Source organism: Carassius carassius, chromosome 4 (assembly GCF_963082965.1).
Source record: "Carassius carassius chromosome 4, fCarCar2.1, whole genome shotgun sequence".
Taxonomy (NCBI): Eukaryota; Metazoa; Chordata; class Actinopteri; order Cypriniformes; family Cyprinidae; genus Carassius; species Carassius carassius.
In genome coordinates, this window is record NC_081758.1 from 38,118,462 (window position 1) to 38,135,057 (window position 16,596).

Here is a 16,596-nt window from a genome sequence, read left to right on the forward strand (position 1 = left end):
TGGGTTTAATTGATCACTCCTGAAGGAGACAAACTCACTTCCACCCTCCCTCTGCCATCTGTGGGGTCACAGGCACATGCTGATTTTAGCAATGCAATGCAATGCACTGACTTGTCTTTCCCCTATAATCTTTTTTTTTATTAACGATCTTCCCCTTTTTTCCACTCATTCTTATAAATCAGCAATTCGGCATTGGACATTTGACTAAACAAACTAGGTGAACAAACTGAACTGTCCTGTTCTGTATTTTCTAATTGGAAGGATTTCACATGAACAGTTGCTGTTAGTGAGCTGAACTCAGATGTTGCAACAATCTGCTAGAGGGATCAAGAGATTCTCGTAATGTTACGTCGGCACCTAGTGGCCATTGAATGTAATTGCATGCGTCAATACTGCCTGCCTGCTTAATAAAATAAAATAAAATAAAATAAAATAAAATAAAATAAAATAAAATAAAATAAAATAAAATTTATTAAATAAAAAACATTTATTTCTCCTTAATTTCTGCTAGACATCTTGGTGTATTGTATACGTATCTTACAGCTATGAAACCAATATATCATATATCAAGGCAATAATGTAGGTTATGATAATTGTTTATTTGTTATAATTTATACATGTATTTCTTTATTCATGTTTTTTTAATCAATATGCCAGAATTACGATTTTATAGATATATTTTAATTTGCCAATTTGTGTTATTTAATTAAATTTTTATTTTGTGTTTTCTAATTATTGTATTATTAAATACGACTAAAATAACAGTAAATCGCATTTTTACTCTACATGGATTATGTGATGTGGATTATGGCGTTTTGAATTTTGGTATTCAATATTTCATAAATTTAGATTGTTCTTAATTTTAAAAAGTTTCTTTTTGTGACAGCTTGTGTTAAATTAAAGTTTTTATTTCTTGGACATTTTGTTGCCAAATATTCACTGGAGTGATGTGGATTAATGGAGTGATGCGAGTGGGAAATTGTGACAGACAGTTAGCAGTTTTATTTGTGAAAGTCTTCTTTTAATCTGCCTTCAGGGTGCAATTTAGGTTGGTGGTTCAATCCCCGGCTCCACCTGACCAAGTGTCGAGGTGTCCTTGAGCAAGACACCTAACCCCAGCTGCTCCCGACGGAGCTGGATGGCGCCTTGAACGGCTGACACCGCAGTCGGTGTATGAATGAGTGTGTGAATGTGAGGCACATTGTAAAGTGCTTTGGATGGCCATGTGGTCTGTTGAAAGCGCTATATAAATGCAGTCCATTTACCATTTAGGCTACCATTATTTTAAAACAAAACATCTTCACATTTTCTGTGTATTTATAATATTAATTTATATACATTTAAGCCTACTCATAATAGATAAATTTATATGTATATGTAAATAAATAAATACATTATTAAATGAATGGATGAATGCAAAAACGAATTAATTAATTAATATAGTTAATATAAATAAAATATAATTTCTAAAATTTTGAATAAAAATCAAACGTGTCAATATATTTAATATTATTTTGTTATTTTTATATTTTATATTGTTGCTTATTAGTTAAGGGGGGGGGGGGGGGGGTTAAGAAATTGGCACTTTATTGCGGGGCGGGTCACTAAAAACAAATTTATGTTGCATGGAATTTAGTGGTGGAAATTTTGATTCTTTCAAGAGATTCGTTGATTTTCAGTTGGTTCACCAAAATGATTCATTCACTGATTCGTTCAGTAAACCTTTCTTATTACACAAATACGTCACCAGCAGTTGGCGAAAAAGAGTGTCTTATGTGTTATGTCTTAGGTCAACGAACGTATTTACTTGTGACGAAAACTGATTTGGCTTTATTAAAGTGTGTGCATGATCGCATTAAATAAATAGTCTAAATAAATTGTTCAGATTAACAAACCACGAGGTTTTATCGGGGATTAAACGTGGAGTTATGTTCTGTATTCCAAATATGAAAACAAGCGTAGGCTATGTGCACCAATAACTGCGCTTTGTATCTGCTGATTGCTGATCGAGATTTACATGCTTGGCCGACTGACCCTGTATAATCTCATTCATTTCATTCACGAACGAGATGTATCAATTCATTCAACTCTTTCACCTACGAGAAGATCGTATTCGTTCACTACAGTCGTGGCCAAAAGTTTTGAGAATTACATAAATATTGGAAATTGGAAAAGTTGCTGCTTAAGTTTTCATAATAGCAATTTGCATATACTCCAGAATGTTATGAAGAGTTATCAGATGAATTGCATAGTCCTTTTTTGCCATGAAAATTAACTTAATCCCAAAAAAACCTTTCCACTGCATTTCATTGCTGTCATTAAAGGACCTGCTGAGATCATTTCAGTAATCGTCTTGTTAACTCAGGTGAGAATGTTGACGAGCACAAGGCTGGAGATCATTATGTCAGGCTGATTGGGTTAGAATGGCAGACTTGACATGTTAAAAGGAGGGTGATGCTTGAAATCATTGTTCTTCCATTGTTAACCATGGTGACCTGCAAAGAAACGCGTGCAGCCATCATTGCGTTGCATAAAAATGGCTTCACAGGCAAGGATATTGTGGCTACTAAGATTGCACCTAAATCAACAATTTATCATCAAGAACTTCAAGGAAAGAGGTTCAATTCTTGTAAAGAAGGCTTCAGGGCATCCAAGAAAGTCCAGCAAGCGCCAGGATCATCTCCTAAAGAGGATTCAGCTGCGGGATCGGAGTGCCACCAGTGCAGAGCTTGCTCAGGAATGGCAGCAGGCAGGTGTGAGCGCATCTGCACGCACAGTGAGGAGAAGACTTTTGGAAGATGGCTTGGTGTCAAGAAGGGCAGCAAAGAAGCCAGTTCTCTCAAAAAAAATACATCAGGGACAGATTGATCTTCTGCAGAATGTATAGTGAATGGACTGCTGAGGACTGGGGCAAAGTCATATTCTTCGATGAAGCCCCTTTCCGATTGTTTGGGTCATCTGGAAAAAGGCTTGTCCGGAGAAGAAAAGGTGAGCGCTACCATCAGTCCTGTGTCATGCCAACAGTAAAGCATCCTGACACCATTCATGTGTGGGGTTGCTTCTGATCCAAGGGAGTGGGCTCACTCACAATTCTGCCCAAAAACACAGCCATGATTAAAGAATGGTACCAAAACACCCCCCAACAGCAACTTCTTCCAACAATCCAACAACAGTTTGGTGAAGAACAATGCATTTTCCAGCACGATGGAGCACCGTGCCATAAGGCAAAAGTGATAACTAAGTGGCTCAGGGACCATGTTGAAATTTTGGGTCCATGGCCTGGAAACTCCCCAGATCTTAATCCCATTGAGAACTTGTGGTCAATCCTCAAGAGGCGGGTGGACAAACAAAAACCCACTAATTCTGACAAACACCAAGAAGTGATTATGAAAGAATGGGTTGCTATCAGTCAGGATTTGGCCCAGAAGTTGATTGAGAGCATGCCCAGTCGAATTGCAGAGGTCCTGAAAAAGAAGGGCCAACACTGCAAATACTGACTTTTTGCATAAATGTCATGTAATTGTCGATAAAAGCCTTTGAAACGTATCTAGTGCTTGTAATTATATTTCAGTACATCACAGAAACAACTGAAACAAAGATCTAAAAGCAGTTAAGCAGCAAACTTTTTGAAAACTAATATTTATGTATAATTCTCAAAAACTTTTGGCCACGACTGTACATTCAACAAGTCACATGCTCCGTCAAATCTTGAGTAACTCTTTGACAGGATGAAACAGTTCACAGAGCTGTTCACGAGCTGCGCATGCGCTGCTAATAGGCTGTGGAGGGAGGAACTTCATTGAACGAGAAATTAGTCTTTTACTGTCTATGGTCAGTGGATTACGTAAACGAGAACGATTCGTTCACCTGAAAGATTTTTTCACGAACGAACCATCATAGTGCAATTACCTATAGCCTATATTGATGAGGTTACGATACGAAGATCTAAGTAGCACGTAACTTCCGTGATGTCCCCGATACGCGGGGCTGGTCGGGGCGGGTCAAGAAATTTTACCTTATTTGCGGGGCGGGCTGGGGCGGGCTGGGGCGGGCTGGGGCGGGCCAAATAATTTCATAAAAGCGGGACCCGCGGGTTGGTAAAAAACCCCGACCCGCGCACCACTAACGGTCAAGCCGGAAAAAGTGCCTGCAGCAGGTGTGTTCATGTCTCGATTGTTGGTCTAATTACTCTATTTTTAGTTTTAGCTGTTAACTTTGAAATAAGATATTTTGTTATTTCATTGTCAGGTTGCGTTGATGTTTGTGACTGATAAGTAAACCCAGCAGCGATGAGGACTGAAACATTTGTTTCTTTTTTCTTCCTTTTTTTTTATCTGTTTATTGAACTTTTACAATAATAATCGAATACAGATACAGGAGAATCATGACAAAATAGTTTTTCCCCATGCACCCACCATCCCAAGAGAAAAAAAGAAAATTTATTAAATTATAATTAAACAAACTAAATAAAACATAAAAAAACCTTGATACATATTATAAAACAAAGAACATCAAGCCTAATTTGTCGAGTATAGAATATATATCAGAGCATAACAGTTTAGACGTTTAGACCGTTTATCAAAGGTATGCATACAGTATATTACCTCCACAAACAAAACATTACAGCTTTAAAGTATATAAAGCTGCATATACATAATGCATATACATAAGTATCCACACATAAAATCACACACTCCTTACCAGATTCAGGCCACGGTCATGTTAACATCTTAATGCTTAGATTGACACACTCTAAGAAGAAGTACTTTCTGACATATTCAGAAAGAAAAATAATGAAGGGATCCCAGATCTCAGAAAATATACCAGTGTTGCCCTTTAACATACACCTCATTTTTTTCCAAATGAATGAAGCTCATGACATCTCTCATCCAGTCATCGAAAGATGGAGGGAATTCTTGTTTCCACAGCAGGAGAAAGCAGCGTCTAGCTAATAATGTTAAGAAGGCAAACGTCTTGCAGTTTTTCCAGGTAGCCTAAACCAGTGACATTTGAAGGAAGTCCAAAAAGTGCAAGGCTTGATCTGTTTCATTGTCATTAAAGAACAACAATTAAAGAATGATAGCCAAAAATAAGTTATGGATGGACATATCAAAAACATCTGTATTAAATCCGCTTGGGCCTTGATGACAACGATCACAGAGCTTGATTTTTGCTAACCTCGCTTTTGTCCAGTAAATTCGATGAATACATTTTAATTGGAGACACATTTGTTTCTTGAATGAGAGAAAGAGGATTTTGTTACAAAACTAGTTTATTTAATCACATTTACAAGCATTCAGCGACTCAAGACATCTATATTGTAGTATGCGTTGTGGTGGTGTTTGTTTAAGATGATAAGCATTGTTATTCAGTAGATTTCTTTGTGGTTGAGATTACATTTAAGTGACGCTATTATAATAGTTGAATTGTTAGATTGCTTGATTGTTAGACCCAGCGCTAATTCTGTCTGGATGTAGCACATATACAGGCGATGTTCACATCCTCAAATTCCAGTGCATAAGTTGGGCATCTTGGGTTTTTTCGGAGAAAAGGCATTTTGATTGCAATGGGGATGCTCTCCAGACTGAAAGAGCTGTCGACCCCCTTACAGGAATGACTGTTCAGGCAGTTTGCTTCATAGATGACCTGTGGCACACGGTCCAGGTCGATGTTCTCCCTGTTATTGGTGCAAAAATTTTTTTTATATATATATATATATTCAGAATTGTATGGTCTATAATTGTCCTAATTGGCATCAAAACGTCTTTGAGATAAGATTGTCTGTATTTAATTCCAATTAAGACTGTCAAATTCTGAATTGTTACAAAATGTTATAAGAAAATGATTGGATGTATCTTGTATAAAATGGACCTGCAGTATACCTTTTCTATTAATGTCTGTAAATCCATATTTTTAAATGGCTTAAAAATCAGCTGTACTCACTCGTAGCTCCATGCAGCGACGCTGCGCTCGTTGATTCTGCTGGGCAGGCTGATGAGCTGTGTGTGGTACTCTTTCAGGGTGGAGGAGCAGTAGGTGTGCTCCACACACTGGGTCATGATCGGACTGCACTGGCTGGGGTTCAAGACCAGCACAAAAATGCTCAGGAGTCCTAGAATCTGAGTGAGAGAATGAGAAGTAGGCAACAAACCATCATTACGTATTATGTGGGCTTCTTTGTGTTTGGTGTGCTTTGGATGATGGGTACAAACTAATAATGTCATGCTCATGTCATCTTCAGTCTTTTAGTTGTAGACCCCTTTATGGATTGCGGCCAATTTGAAGCTAATGCCAAAATATAACACCTACATTCACAGACACTTTTCAGCAGTGTACATTGGCATCATTCAAGTTTAAGAATAGTTATAGATTAATTGTATCCCTTAGTCTATATTAAATGCACCAGTAATGACTAAATGTAGTTTACAAAAAATTTGTCCTGGGCTCTCAGTTATAGTAATTTGAGGTTTGCATCTCAGACATTTTTATTAATTGATTTTTTTTAAACAAATTTCTAATAAATACTAAAAACGTATTTTATCCTAAAGTGTCAGGTTACTTTCAGGTTTGGATCCCCATCTGTTTTAGTTTAGCGATCAGCCAAGACACTTTTGGTCAATTTAATTTTCATGATTTGTCAATTTCTCAATGTTTTTTGTTGAATTTATATATATGCATTATTTATGTATTATTTATTATTTATGTATATTATTTGCACACTAGCTTTAAAAAATTTGGGGTCTTTTTTTTTTTCTTTAAGTTCATACTTTCGGCAAGGAATCATTAAATTGATAAAAAGTGACATTAAAGACATTTGTCATGTTAGAAAAAAAAATTACATTAGATAAATGCAGTACTTTTGAACATTTTAACATCATCAAAAAATAAAATGCATGATGGTTTTCACAAAAGTACTCAGTACAGTTGTTTTCAACATTGATGATAATAAGAAATATTTCTTGAGTTCCGAATCTGTATTAGAATGATTTCTGAAAGATCATGTGACACTGAAGACTGGAGTAATGATGCTGAAATTTCAGCTTTGCATCACAGGAATAAATTACATTGAATGTATATTAAAATAGAAAACAGTTATAAACAGTTTTAAACAGTTTTAAATTGTAATAATGTTTCTCAGTATGACTGTTTTTAATGCATTTTGGTCAAATAAATGCATCCTTGGTAAGCATAGAAGACTTCTTTCAAAAACATTAAGAAACCTTACCAACCCCAAATGTTTTGAAGGATAGTTATTGTCTGTAATCGGCTGTATCAGAAGTAGAAAGTGATTCAGTCCAAGTAACTGAAGTTCTCTAGTTCTGGGTCCTAGCTGATCTTGTGAGGCAGTTCATGTGAGAATGGTGTTGGATACTTACCTGTAGATGTTGCATGCTGGAGAAACGGAGGTGAGGAGTGCAGCGAGAGGCTGGAGGCTTGCCGTGCCTGTAGAGGGTAAAGCTTCCAGTCCAAGTGTGTCCATCCCCTCCTTTTGGGTCTATATTTATGTACCACCATCTCAATGGAGACCTCCAAAATCTGTAGCATGAGCCAGAGAGGACATCATCATCATCTCATTCACAATGAACTCCATCATCAGATTTCAGCCTTGGGACAGCATCTCATTACCTGACGGGGACCGATGGCGTCATTCAGGTTTAACTCTGGTAGAGCACAAAATAGAAAAAGAATAATGCATAATCTGCTCTTAGCTTTCTCATTTTACTTTATGATGGATCGCTCAATGCCAGCACTAATTAGACTGCTTTTAGTCTGCTGGTTTGTCAGTGTCGACCATCAAAGTTTCTGACGGAGCGCTTACTGCAGAAGTCAAGCTTACGTGATCACATTAGTTGCTTTTGCAGACATTGCAGATGTGGTTCTAAGTGTGAAGAATGATGTTTGAAGCTAAGGATAAAGTCTGAATGCAATGCAATCAATGCAGTAAACAAAGTGTAAGCTTATGTTTGCGTGATTTTTAGGTTAAAATGTTTTGTCAAAATGTTTTGTCAAATGTTAAAATGTCACAAAACCCTCGTCATTACAAACTTGTATGCATTTCTTTCTTCTGCTGAACACAAAAGAAAATATTTTAAAGAATGATGGTCTCAGTGACTTCCATATTGTAAGAAAATATCGATACACGTGAGTATCGCGATATTTTGTTTGGCGGTACTGTATCAATTCTCAAAAAGGGAATATCGATATTTTTAAAAAAATTAATTCATACAAGATTCATGCCAGTTGTTTCGTTTCGAGTTTACATTTTGACTGCTACATGGCAGTCTTTATCTCTGAACCACAGTGAGCATGACAGGAAATACTAGCATTAGAGCATTACGACATGCAGTTGTGCCAATTTGGGGATTTTGTCACCAAATTGAGCTACTTTCTCATTGTTGCTGCAACTTTTTTATTTTTATTTATAAAAGTAACGATTTTTTTGGAGATTTTTTATTTTTTACACCTTGATGTAGGCCTGTGACCTCTCACATTTGCTCTCGAGTTGTTCATTAAAGCTCCGACTGAGAAGAAAGAAGCAAACCCCAAACTAAATATGGTCAAATTCCTTCAGGTGACTTTACCTTTCTTTACATGACCGATTATGGTGTTTCTAGAATTCCTGTTCTATAAATATTATATAATGTTATTATATTATAGTTAGTTTAATAACAATATTTTAACAATTACATTTAGCAGTAGTCTTTTATGTATTTAAAAACCCTTCCATAAATAACTGTTTATTGACAGGTTGAAGCGAAAAGTTGTGACTATGTCGTCTTGTGGTTGGACTGTGAAAAAGAAGGAGAGAACATATGTTTTGAGGTGAGCATGAATATGTTGAAAGAAAATGCATCCTAAGATTGTTCATATAACTGGGGCCGAGGTGTTTTTTGATTATGTATTTTTTGTTGGATGCCATCCAGCCTGTGATGAGTTTAGCTCCATCACAGACACGGATATCTGTAACGCCATGAACCGACTCGGAGAACCCAACCAGAACGAGGCTCTGTCTGTAGATGCACGTGAGGAACTGGACCGCAGGATCGGCTGTGCTTTCACACGGTACGAAAGAGGGCAGACCTGCTTTGATTTCTTGATTGTTTTTATTACATTACAATACAATCTTGTTGTGTGCAATATACACAACTGTTGAAAAGTTTGGGGTTGGTAAGATTTTTAGAATGTTTTTAACATGTTTGTTAAAATGTTTTCCTTTTAAGTTATAATAATATAATAAAAGCGGTAATATCATAAAATATTATTACAACTTAAAATATATATATCTTTTTGTATTAGTTTGATATATTTTAAAATCTATTTTTTTCAAGTGATAGCAAATCTGAATTTTCAGTGAAGACAGTGTCACATGATCTTTCAGAAATCATTTTAATATGGTAATTAGGTGGTCAAGATACGTGTATTATTAAAATTGTTGAAAACAGTTGTGCCGCTTAATATTGTTGTGGATATTTTTTTTCAGGATTCTTTGTTGAATTATACATATGTGACCCTGGACCACAAACCCAGTCTTAAGTTGCATTGGCATGTTTGTAGCGATAGCCAAATATATATTGTATGGGTCAAAATTATCGATTTTTTTTTTATGTCAAAAATCATTAGAATATTAGACCATGTTGCTTTAAGATATTTTGTAAATTTCCTACCAGAAATATACATAAAAAATCATTTTTGATTAGTAATATGCATTGCTAAGGACTTCATTTGGACAATTAGTTTTTTGCACCATCAGATTTCAGATTTTCAGATAGTTGTATCACAGCCACATATTGTCCTATTAAACTGCACATCGATGGAAAGCTTATTTATTCAGCTTCCAGATGATGTATAAATCTCAATTTCGAAAAATGAACACTTAATTGTGGTCCAGGGTCACATGTATACTTTATAAATGTATTTACTGTCACTTTTGTTTAATGTTTTTGCAGAATAAAATGAATTTCATTAAAAAAAAGAATTCTTACTTAACTCAGTAGTGCATTTGTCAAACTGTTCCACTAAAAGATGATAGTAGGGTGTTCACACCATTACCCCTAAATTTTAGTTTCCAGACCAAATACTTCCAAGGGAAATATGGGAATTTGGACTCCTCCTTGATCTCGTTCGGTCCCTGTCAGACTCCCACTCTGGGATTCTGTGTGGAACGGCATGACAAGATCCAGTCCTTCAAACCTGAAGCGTATTGGGTCGTACAGGCCAAGGTCAGTTCTGGCCTTTACTGCTGAAATTACAAAATCCAGTTTTACTAATTCTTTTACAGAACAACTGTTTATTATATTGCACTATATTTTTTGAATTCCTGCATATTCCACTTTTGTGCACACAGGCTTTTAAAGGCAAGGACAGCCCACTCACCTTGGACTGGGACCGAGTGCGAGTTTTTGACCGGGATTTTGGTCAAATGTTTGCTAACATGGCAAAGACTGCTAAGGAGGCTAAAGTTTGTATTTTTATCTCAATTCTTTATTTTATATGTAATCTCATATTTCAGTAGTGCAGAATGTGCTGAAGGTGTAACTGCATGATTTATCATGTGTCTTTTCTTGCAGGTTGACTCAGTGACTAAGAAAGAGAAAGCCAAGCAGAGACCTCTCGCACTGAATACAGTGGAGATGTTAAGAGTGGTCAGCTCTGCTTTGGGTGGGCAGCTTGCCTTGTGATATTATATGATCCAGAGCTTATTTTACACTAAAAATGTAACTAGTTAACTAATATGTAACACACTACTGTTCAAAATATGGGGTATTTGGTAAGGTTTTTTTCTGTATGTTTTTGAAAAAAGAAAAAAGTCTCTTATGTTCACCAAGGTTGCATTTATTTGAATAACAATGCAGTAAAACAGTTATACTGTGAAATATTAATAAAATGTAAAATAACTATTTTAATCTATTTTAAAATGTGATTCATTTCTGTGACAGCAAAGCTGAATTTTCAGCATCATTTTCTCCAGTCTTCAGTGTCACATGATCCTTCAGAAAACATTTTGAAATGCTGATTTGCTGTTCAAGAAACATTTCCTATTATTATCAATGTTGAAAACAGTTGTGATGCATAAAAATGCTCTTTTATGAATAAAAATACAAGTGCTGTAGTGCATGTGTGATTTTATCTTTATTTCTCAGGAATGGGTCTCCAGCATACTATGCATATAGCAGAGTGTCTCTACACACAGGGTTAAATCAGCTACCCTCGTACAGAGGCTACACATTACCCTGAAAACTTTGACCTGAAGGGCACGCTCAAACAACAGGCCAACAGCTCCTTTTGGGGTGAAATGGCCAGGAAGAGCTCTTTCCTTATTTGTATTATTTTTTTTAATATATATTATTTTAGTATAATTTATTTAGCCTTTAATCCTGATATGGCATCCTGAAAGGATGTAAAATGATTAATATTGTCTTGTGAAAAATTCTTATGTGTGTGTGTGTATACAGGTAAAAGCTCTGCTCGTTTGGGATCAATAAGACCTTTAATGTTTTTTAAAGAAGTCTCTTATGCTCATCAAGGCTGCATTTATTTGATCAAAAATCCAGAACTGTAATATTGCAAAATGTTATTACAATATAAAACAATGGTTTCTATTTCAATATACTTTAAAATATAATTTATTTCTGTGATGCAAAGCTGAATTTCCATCAGCTATTACTCCAGTATAAAGTGTCACATGATCCTTCAGAAATCATTCTAATATGCTAATTTATTATTAGATTTATCAATGTTGGCAGCAGTTGTGCTGCTTAATATGTTTTTGGAAACTGCAACATTTTTTCAGGATTCTTTGATGAATAAAAAGTTTAAAGGAACAGCATTTATTAAAAATATTAATCTTTTCTACTAACAATATAAATATTTGCTATCACTTCTTATCAATTCAACACATCATTGCTGAATAAAAGATTTAATTTCTTTCAAAAAAGACAGAATAAAAATTTACTGACCCCAAAATTTTGAACGGTAGTGTATATTGTTAGAAAATATTTCTATTTTAAATAAATGCTCTTTTTTAATAGTTTTATTCATCAAAGAATCCTGAAAAAAAGTATCTCAGGTTCCAAAAAATAAATATTAAGCAGCACAACAGTTTCCAGCACTGATAATAAATCAGCATATTAGAATGATTTCTGAAGTATTATGTGACACTGAAGACTGCAGTAATGATGCTGAAAACTCAGATTTGAATCACACAAATAAATTCTAATTCTTAAATTTTTTATGTATATTAAAATAGAAAAGCATTATTTTACATCATAATAATATTTCACAATATTACATTTTTCCTGTATTTTTGATCAAATAAATATAGCTTTGATGAGCATAAGATTCTCCTTTAAAAAAATAAAATCGTTCTGATCCCAAACTTTTGACCTGTAGTGTATATACACTTCCATTCAAAACTGTGGTGGTCCAGTATGTTTTTTTTTTTTTTTTGGTGAAAGAAAGAAACATTTTATTCAGCAAGGATGCATCAAACTGATCAAAATTCAACCGTTAAACTATGTAACGGTTGAAAGTGGCTGCAAACTCAAACCCACAAACCTGGGGATTGTTCTGGTTCACGGTTACTATAAGATTGGTAAGAAAAAACATTTCAACCTCACGTATTTAGTTGGTGAGTGCGTGACTAATTTGTTATGCTTATCTTTTTCCTTGCACATCTGTCTGTGTGTGTGTGTGTGTGTGTGTGTGTGTGTGTGTGTGTGTGTGTGTGTGTGTGTGTGTGTGTGTGTGTTAGATGCAGATTTGGTGTTGCCCGCAATCCGCAGCGCTGTGGAAAAACAGCTGGATCTGATATCTTTAGGAAAGGCAAACTTCCAACAGGTCTTACAGCACACTCTGGACACCTTCAAGAAGAAGTTCCACTACTTCGTGGACTCCACAATAAACCAAAACGTATATAGTGCAAAGCAATATAATAAGGATTGAGAAAAGTCTGATAATCATATTTGATACTCACATTTTAACATGATGTATGGAAAAAATGAAAGTGATGAATGGAAAAGCAAGTAATCTTAAATTGCTTCATTCCAGTGAATGTTTATGTTTACTGTCAAATCTGTGTAGATTATAGATACGTGTGCCTCAACCTAAAGGTGGACATTTTTATGATATTAAATGTCCTTTTACTTGCTAAAAGACTATATTTTGATCAAGTTAATAATTTAGATGCCATTCTGAGTAACTAATTTGCAAAATATGAAATAGTAGGCTTCATAGGTTTAGGAAGGGATGAGCATAAATTGTTTATCAAACTCAAGGTGTCTTTATGCAGTCGAGTTATGACAGGACAGTTCCTACAAAATGTAGTTTAAATACACAATGCTGCATAAAACAGACCCACCTCAGCCCAGTGTGACAAAGTGTATCGTTTTAATTGCTGTGTAAATACATTTATCACCTTAAAGCCACTTCAGAAGTGCCTCTGTGCCACCTTTACAGTGTGAAGTTGATATAAGAGATGTTGTTTTAACATTACTGATCACTTATCAATGTGCATCACTTTGTTTTTGTTAATTATTGACTCTTAAAACACGCTGGGAATGTTTTTAACAGGCATGGATGAGCTGATGGAAGTGATACTGGGAAACCTCTCTCGCTGTGGCAAATGTCATCGCTTCATGAAGTACATCCAGGTCTGCAAGGAATCATTTAACGTCCTGCTCATACTGCCTTATTGCTTTCTTTTTCTGGAAATGTTACTGGTGAGATTTCACAACATTACTCTTTTTATTTTTAACTCTATTGTTGATCAAATAAATGCATCATTGATGAACATGTTTAAGACTCTGTATGATGGTCGTTAGTATTAATTAAGTATAATGGTTATTAGCAACTAATGAGAGGTGGTATAATAGGAAAAAAAGGACATTTTGTCATCATTTACTCACCCTCAAGTTCAAACCTGTATGTTGTTAACCAAACCATTGCTGGTAGCCACTGACTTCCACTGTGTTTTTCCATACAATGGAAGTCAATAGCTACCAGCAACTTTTAAGGGTCAGTAATTTTTAGTTAGAATTCTGTTCCAAGATAAAAAAAAAATGCTATAAAACAGAAATATTGTAGACTATTATTACAATTTAAAATAACTATTCTATTTTAATATATTTTAAATGTAATGTATTCCTGTGATGCAAAGTTGAATTTTCAGCATCATTACTCCAGTCTTCTATGAAATGCCATTTCCGCCACTGAATAAAAAAATAAAACCAGGTAATTGCAACTTTTTATCTCACAATTTTTACTTATTTTTCTCTGAATTGTGAGTTTATATCTTGCAATTCTGACTTTATAACTCACAATTTTGACTCTATAACTTGCAATTGTGAGTTTATATCTCGCAATTCTGAGAAAAAAAGTCTGAATTGTGAGAAAAAAACTCGTATTTATTGGCAGACACAGGCTTCCATAGTCTTCAGTGTCATGTGATCCTTCTGAAATCTTTCTAATATGCTGATTTGCTGCTCAAGAAACATTTCTTACTATCATCAATGTTGAAAACAGTTGTGCTGCTTAATATTTTTGTAGAAACCTTGATGCATTTCATTTCAGTATTCTTTTGATGAATAGAAAGTTTAAACGAACACAGTTTTTTATATGAAACAGTAACATTATAAATGTCTTTACTGTCACTTTTGATCAATTTAATCAATAATTTTTTGAAAAAAAAAAAGTTATTAATTTCTTTAAAAAAATCTTGACCCCAAACTTTTGAACAGTACCCACAATACTTTGTACACCAGAAATAAAGTTTTTAAACATCTAACATCATGTTGAGAGGAAATGATGTTGATTAGTACATGCAGTGAGTAATGCAGCAAAAGTTTTTGATGCTCCCAGAGCATACACACACTAACTTTGATCCTAATTACCATCTGAATGGCCATGCTGATGTAAATCACATGGTTTATTTCTTTTTCACTCTGATGCACTTTGAGCTTTTAGGCAGATTCGTCTCTCTCTTGTCCTTTCAGCCAATACATGTGCACTTGAAAATGACCTTCAACAAGAAATCAGTTTACCTAAATATTGTCCTGTGTCCATCTGAATGTGGAATAACTCACAAATTATTCATCAATGTCCCTCATCATTCAAATGAGAGCTTAGGCTGATGGTTTAATGTCCCTGTTAAATGGGCTTCAATGTCAACCGCTTGCATAAGTGAGATTAATGTTGATTTTCTCAAGCCAAATGTACTGAGTGAGGCCAGCCACTGTATAGAGGTCTTTACTGTTACGTCCTCATTTCGGACTGTAAATTATGTGGCAAATGATAAACTGAAATATTTCAGTTATTCAGTAAATGCTGGTGGTTGACTTGTGTTTTCCACCATCAATATGTCTTAAATGATCAATTTTAACACGGAAAAGCATTATTTAATAAAAAGTCAGCTCAAATGCAACATCTAAAAAAAGTGTTTCATAAGTAATAAATATAACGTTCCAATGAATGAACATTCAATGTATTCTACAACTGCAAAAAGTTGAGTCAGACGATACCCAGATTGCTTTTCAAAGCTTTATCATTATGCAGTGTCAAAAATAAAGTAACTTTGCTTTACACATTGGTCTTTTTTAATCAGCCCAGGCCAAACCTAGCCGCCTGCACTGCTCTCACTGTGACGAGACCTCCAGTTTGCCTCAGAATGGAGCCATTAAGCTGTACAAAGAGCTCAAGTGTCCTCTGGATGAGTTTGAGCTGGTGCTGTGGACCTCGGGGTCTCCTGGCAATCTGCTTCAGCAACCCTCCCTTCAGAGACATGAAGAAAGGTAGGAGAAACTATAAGGCTCTGATTCTCGTTTAATAATATAAAATATATCCATTCTTAAAGGTTATGTGTTAAATGATGGTGGAGCAGAAACATGCGACCATGCGGCATGCACCAGGCCGGAGCAGCACAGAGAGGGAGAGGGAGGGGAAGAGGGAGGAGGCCCATGGGGAAAGGGAATCCTAATAAGCATAAAGATAAAATGGAAGCCTTGGCAGCATAATTTGTGTAGAATATTTTGTAAAGTTTATTTGTCTTGCAGTAGAAAATCAACGGCAGCTTAATAAGTCTTAAAGTGCAAACTAAAAAGATGAAAATGGCAATAAAATTTTAGCGAACAGAGTCTTTGCTGTATTTTTTCTGTGGTTTTTGGCTTATGTATATTTATATTCAATAAAAAGAGAGATTTAGACACCTGAATCTAAACTGTTTTTAAAAGAACTCTTATGCTCACCAAGACTGCATTTATTTGCTTAGACATACAGTAAAAACAGTAATATTGTGAAAATATTTAAAATAACTTTTTTTCTATTAATATAATATCTTAATAATCATGTGCCATTGAAGACTGGAGTAATATTAAAATATATTGAAAGAGAAAAGTCACACATCTATATGAAACGATATACAACATTAAGTTTGTAAATACACAATAAATCAGTTTATGTAAACTACACCAAAAAAAAAAAAAAAATTTAACCATATCTGAAATACACATAAATGCCTAAACTAGCAAAAAGATAAATTAAGTTAGCAACAAAAATAAATAAAAATAAAACAGATTATAGTACCACAACAATAACATGCTTCAG

At 34.9% G+C, this 16,596-nt stretch overlaps 1 protein-coding gene and 1 pseudogene across 1 annotated transcript; one reads left to right on the forward strand and one right to left on the reverse strand.

Annotated features, from left to right (window-relative positions):
• Window positions 1–5,254: 5,254 nt before the first annotated feature.
• On the reverse strand, window positions 5,255–7,529 carry LOC132131437 (interleukin-17A-like). Its single transcript, XM_059543461.1, has 3 exons — window positions 7,377–7,529; window positions 5,944–6,119; window positions 5,255–5,677 (listed from the first exon to the last, which is right to left on the reverse strand). The coding sequence occupies exons 1-3, from the start codon at window positions 7,389–7,391 to the stop codon at window positions 5,458–5,460; spliced, it is 411 nt and encodes a 136-aa protein (XP_059399444.1). The 5' UTR covers window positions 7,392–7,529; the 3' UTR covers window positions 5,255–5,457.
• Window positions 7,530–7,892: 363 nt separating this feature from the next.
• On the forward strand, window positions 7,893–15,970 carry LOC132135883 (DNA topoisomerase 3-beta-1-like; annotated as a pseudogene).
• The last annotated feature ends 626 nt before the right edge of the window (window positions 15,971–16,596 follow it).

What these genes read in the sequence shown, in the direction of transcription:
- LOC132131437 (XM_059543461.1), bottom strand. An exon ending in GTCGCTGCATGGAGCTACGA is followed by an intron (nt 5,678 to 5,943) that starts GTGAGTACAGCT and finishes CACCAATAACAG; the next exon opens with GGAGAACATCGACCTGGACC.